Source organism: Haliaeetus leucocephalus, unplaced genomic scaffold (genome assembly GCF_000737465.1).
Source record: "Haliaeetus leucocephalus isolate CR32 unplaced genomic scaffold, Haliaeetus_leucocephalus-4.0 Scaffold184, whole genome shotgun sequence".
Taxonomy (NCBI): domain Eukaryota; kingdom Metazoa; phylum Chordata; class Aves; order Accipitriformes; family Accipitridae; genus Haliaeetus; species Haliaeetus leucocephalus.
The window spans coordinates 12065878-12071353 of NW_010972620.1; the positions used below are offsets into that span (position 1 = coordinate 12065878).

At 46.6% G+C, this 5476-nt stretch overlaps 1 protein-coding gene across 1 annotated transcript in view; it reads right to left on the reverse strand.

Moving 5' to 3' along the window:
• Positions 1 to 3971: 3971 nt before the first annotated feature.
• Positions 3972 to 5476, reverse strand: part of VENTX (VENT homeobox) — a 1867-nt gene continuing 362 nt past the window's right edge. Inside the window, exons 2-3 of the mRNA XM_010565021.1 lie at positions 5092 to 5300; positions 3972 to 4340 (exon numbers count right to left, since the gene is read on the reverse strand). Coding sequence (XP_010563323.1) covers positions 3972 to 4340; positions 5092 to 5300 — 578 coding nt within the window. The remainder of the gene's footprint in view (positions 4341 to 5091; positions 5301 to 5476) is intronic.

The following is a 5476-nucleotide window of genomic DNA, read 5'->3' on the forward strand; positions in this document are numbered from 1 at the left end:
CGCCTTCACCTCGGAGCAGGTCTGCCGGCTGGAGAAGACCTTCCAGCGCCAGAAGTACCTGGGGGCCTCGGAGCGGAGGAAGCTGGCGGCTGCCTTGCAGCTCTCGGAGATCCAGGTGGGTCCCGGAGGAAGCGGACCCTGCCCGCTCCCGTCGGGCGGGGGCAGCCGGGTCTTGCATCGGCCTTCGGCGCGCTGAAGCGGCGTAGCCGTCTTCAGCTGGGTTTAGCAGGGGCTGGGGGAAGGGTAGTGAGATCCCTCGGGAATTTTAACGAGTTAACACTCGGGGAACTTGGGGGCACTTTCTACCGGGGAGGTATCAAGCTTCCTTATTTCTTAATAAGGTAAAATGCTTGTCCTTGACGTACAGCTATCTGCGTAGACCTTGCAAAGCTTATATAGGGTCTTAAAGACTCAAAGGGATTAATCTAAAATCGCTGAACACGGACCCTCTTCCCCTCCACACCGCCCAGATCCTCTGCCCTCGGTTAACTGGGGCGAAAGCATCAGTCCGACTCTGTCAATTCAACTGGAGCAAAATGGCAAAAGCAGCCGAGATACAGTTGTTCGTAGTTTGCACGTTATTTTTAAGCAAAGTCCCTGATTTGTCTCCACCCCCCAACCCGTTCTTTTTGTTGCTCAGGTCAAGACCTGGTTTCAGAACCGGAGGATGAAACTGAAGAGGCAGATACAGGACCACCAGCACAGCCTCGTGTCTCCTGCTCCGCTCTACAGCTATCCCCCGGGGACCCCACCAGCTCTGTTTCAGGATGGTCTCCACTACCCCTTTGCTCCACAGCACCAGAGACTCCTGCCTTTTACCCCGGTGCCAGCTGTGCAGTTCAGCTTCTCCTTTCCTAGACACGATGCATCGCAAAGCACCTACAGCTTTATGGCAAATGAGCAGCCGTACTACCAGCAACACTTTCTTCCTCATCCTTCTTTCCATCCAGTTATCCAGAACAAAATGGACAAGCAATGCCACCCTGTATATGTATTATAGTGAAAACAAAAAGGGGCAGGCAACGGGGAAAAATGTTGTATGCTGTAATGTATTTTGTGCTCAGAATCTCTTGTCTGATTTGGAAGAGTATGTGTTTATTATTTTAAGTTAAACGCAAAACGGGGTAATTTTATATTTGTACTAATTGGTATTAAAATTTACTGGATGTGATGCCACTCAGTAATTTTTTGTTTGATAGGCTATTAATTTTAAAAATATTGGTAGTCTACTGTCTTCCTTCAAAAGATAGTAGACTGAAAGGAAGCTGCTGAAAGGGAACTGGAGGGAGAAAAGCAGTAGCAGAAACTTGCATTTACCAGATTTCCCATGGTGCAGGGCAAAGTTATTAAGTTTAGTCTGAAATTGGCGTGTTAAGAAACTGGTTTTCAGTGCACAACCCTAGTTTTCCATATATATATATATGTAAAAATAAAATCTGAACAAAGTTACATGTGCCAACTTGCACTTGTGCAATGTAAATGACCATGGCCACCTGAATTCCGGTTTTGGGTAATGGGGAAGGATTTAGATGTTTTAATACATCTTATCTGACTTTCCTACACTCATGCTGAGATATAGTCTGTCTGTTGTTGAGTGTGTTTGGGAGGCTGGACCTTAACAGTTGCATTGCAGTGTGCTTTTGGCTAAGTGCATTCTCCAGGAGGAAGGATAAATTGTTGGTGAGTTTCTCTTCTGAATATTAATCAATTTATTCCTTTGCATTTCCAGTCCCATCTTCCACATGAAAGCATCAGCTGTGTTAATCACAAATATTAAGTCGGTGTGGCTCTTTAAACAGGGATTAAACAGTTCAAGCCTTCAGTATGGAATTTTAAAGTTTTACAATTACCAAAACAAATACTTTGTAAAAAATTTAAGAGCATAATTGTGTTCAGTTCATAGCCATATTGTCTAAATGGGATTTTAATCTGCAAATTTGGCCTTTGATTCACCACTACATGCCCATGATAACTGCGTATTTTGAACCATTTTTTAGTAAATTGAACCTTTTAGAAGAAACATTTAAAGGGAGTAGCTCAAGTTTTTGCTTTAGCAATCCTGCAATCTGTTGGGTTTTTTAGTTCTTCCTGGGATCAGTTTTCACTCCTCTCCTGAAAGAGTTTAGTTATCACTCTTTATTGATCTTTTAGACTTTAATGAAGTTTCTTTAATTCACCTGAAAAGCCTTCTAAATGCATTAGAAACTTAAGTTGATTGCTCCATTGTAGTCTAAATTTCCCCGCTGCTTTACCCTCCAATCCAGTGAGCCAGCAAGAGTTTCTGATTTAATAACCTAGGGCCTTCTTACTTGTGAAAGAATGACTTGGAAGGGGTAAAGGGAATTTTCTCCAATTATGCTGTTCCAAACCAGAAGCAGTCTTAACTCCAAGAAGATCCAGGCTGACATGTTGAAAGCAAACCTGCTGGTTGTTGGGGGAAGCGAGGTGTGGAATTAGAGGCCGACTGTTCACTAATGGTCATGCTGCATTTTCCCTGCATTGTATAGTCTGTGTTCAAAGTGACTGAGAAACGCATGTGTTGTCCCTTTGGCTGCCTAGCTGCATCTCAGAGCAGTGCTGTCCTGGTGTGGCACCGAGAGGGTGTGTGGTGGGAGAGGGGGAGATTCCTTCAAGTGTCTCCCACCCTCCCCCTGGGTAGGAAAGGTAGGGTGCCTGAGAGGAGATTCAGAGATTACCACGCTATGGCATGCTCAGGGATTTCTTTATCACCAGAGGTTATAATCAGACAGGAGATGAGACACAGGAGTCAGGAATTTGGATGGAAGCACGTCCCCTCCTGTATCTCAATATTCCTATTGTCTACCAAAGACTGATTTCAATTTTGCTCTCCTTAGCCCCACAACACAACTGTTAATGGGAGGGGGGAGAGAGGGGAAGAAGGGAGGGCATGGCACAAGGCGGCTGTAGGCCCTGTTTGGCAACTTTTTTCTCTTGACAATTGCAAAGTAGCCTAACCATCACCAGGCAAGCAGGTTAGGATGGCCAGAGGGAGGGAAGGAGATGTAATCACACCTGCTGCAGTTGCTTTATGCTGATGCAAGATCTTGTTTCTCATTATTCCCCAAAGGCTCCACTTTGACATTTTCCATAATGCTTGCTTTGGTATTTTTAGGAACAGCCCTGAGTGTTTCTGATAGCAAGCCTAACAGAATGCTGCAGTTTAAAATTAGTGACGCTGCCAAGTTACAGCTGAAACTTTAGAAGTAAAAACTGAAACATTTTCATTTTGAGTGTCCCAGGAGACCTGAACCTGTGAACAACTAATGTTTTCATCAGCAGATTTAAATTATAAGCATGTTTGACACTGGCATCAAAATACATGCTTGCCAATTAATTCCTTAGCCTCAACTCTCTTTAAATGCATAAATGGAATATCTACATCAACAAACAGGGGGAGACCCCTTTAGCAATGGTGCAGAATATACAGATAAAAGACAATACTGGACAACTTGTTCAGTTTTGTTCATAGGGCTGCCAGCTTTGGTACCATTCTCATGTCAATGCTTTTGCTGTAGTTTACAAATTTTTGCTTAAAAACCCACACTCAAGTAGAATGGCTAAAGTTTTTAACACTGTTGTCTATTACATGATATAATTACTATGTAAACTGAAGTGTAAACAGCACTCCACTTTTTCAGTGGAGATCCCCACATGATTATAGGTTATTTTCTGAAAACAAACTTTTGTATAGGAAAATTCATATAGAAGTTTCAGTACAGCATAGCGAAGACTGTAGGAATAAAGGGAAGTTTCAAGTCTTCCACTTCCACTCTCAGTATTACTTCTCTAGCAGAGGCAAATTCTCTTCTCCTTTAACATAAACCCCCAAATTTGATTTAAAAAAAAAATATTGAATCGTCAATCTATTTAATATAACACAATAAGTTAAATAATTACTCTTGGAGATATTTGGCAGTTCTTATTTAGATTACTGGTAAACTTTGGCATTTTTAACAGGAAGGAAGATATGGCTGGAACCTCAGTCTTTTAAGGTCATCGGTTAGCGTCATTGCTGGAATTACAGAAGAGTAACAAGATAATCCTGGGCTGGGAGGCAACAGTAAAGCCGGACTTGGCAAAACTGGCTGAAGGGACGGAGCTGGAACAGAAGGTAACAACAAGGCAGGGCTTGGCATAGCTGGGTGAAGGGAAACAGCAGAAGCAGAAGATGCATTGATATCCATCCCCTGAGAATAGCTGGATGTGGCAATATCTGGGTAACGATAGGGCAAAAATAAGCCTGAAAAAAGAGCTTCCACCCTGGCATCCTGAGTCTGACGTTTAAACTTCATACGACGATTCTGAAACCAGGTTTTTATCTGAGGATAAGAAAACCAAAGAAGTCAAGAATGAACCCACTTGTCCCTTTTCCATAGAGTAGTACATCCTGAACTCAGACTGTCAGAGTAACAGAATATATTAACAGTTACAAGATTTAGGGCTAATTAACATTGATCTATATTCACTGTAGAGCAATTGTCTTGGCATGAGGAGGAATCAAGCTGTGACAACTCCATGAGGCATAGCAAGCCAATTTCTCAGAGATCAGATTTGGACCAGGCCTGTAACTCAAGACTGGTGCAGTGGGATTAAAGGGCTGGGTAGGGTTAGCTCTGTTCAGAGAGAAATCCTGCACTACTACCAAGTATGCACATAATTTTAAGGAAGAATTACCCTGAAAGTTGAAATGCCGGTGATTGTGCAAGTATTTTTACCTCCGATGAGGTTTCACCTTTTAAAGTTCGTAATCACCGTTTTCCATTTGCGTATTGTTTCTGGTTTAACACGAAGCTGCGGTGGACAGCAGAGCTGTGCCAGCTGAAGCAGGCTTGCAAGCTTGCTTCAGCTTGTTCTCTGCCAGAGGGGTGAGGCAGGCAGCCGGCCTGACCCGCCGCACCTGCGGCAGCCGTCGCTGTCCCCATCCCCCCGAGGGTCGTGAGGTGCCTACCAAGGCAGTCTCGGGCCGCGGACGCCCCTCGTCTCCCGCAGTTCGGAGGACGGTGCGCGGGGCCCGTCTCTCCTCTCAGGCGGAGGGCAGAGGCGGGCCCGGGGCGCCCCGGCCGCGCTCACCTGGCTCTGGGAGAGGTTCAGCGCGGCGGCCAGGCGCCGCTTCTCGTTGAGGCCGATGTAGCGCTGCTCGCGGAAGCTCCGCTCCAGCTCCTGCAGCTGCGCGGCCGAGAACTTGGTGCGGGGCCGACCGGGCACGGCCCCGCCGCCCGCCTCCGCGTCGTGCCCGGGGCTGCTGCTGCGGTCCGCGGCCTCCCGGTCCCGGAGCGCGGCTGCGGGGACAGGATGGGGACGTCGCGGGGAGGGGGGGACGACGACGACACACACGAGACACACACGACACACCCTTCCCTGAGCGGGCGCCGGGTCGCGCGGGCGGTGACGTAGGCAGCGGCCGCCCGTGCGGCCGCTGTCCCCCGACGGCCTCGCGTGCGGCGACCGTTAAGCC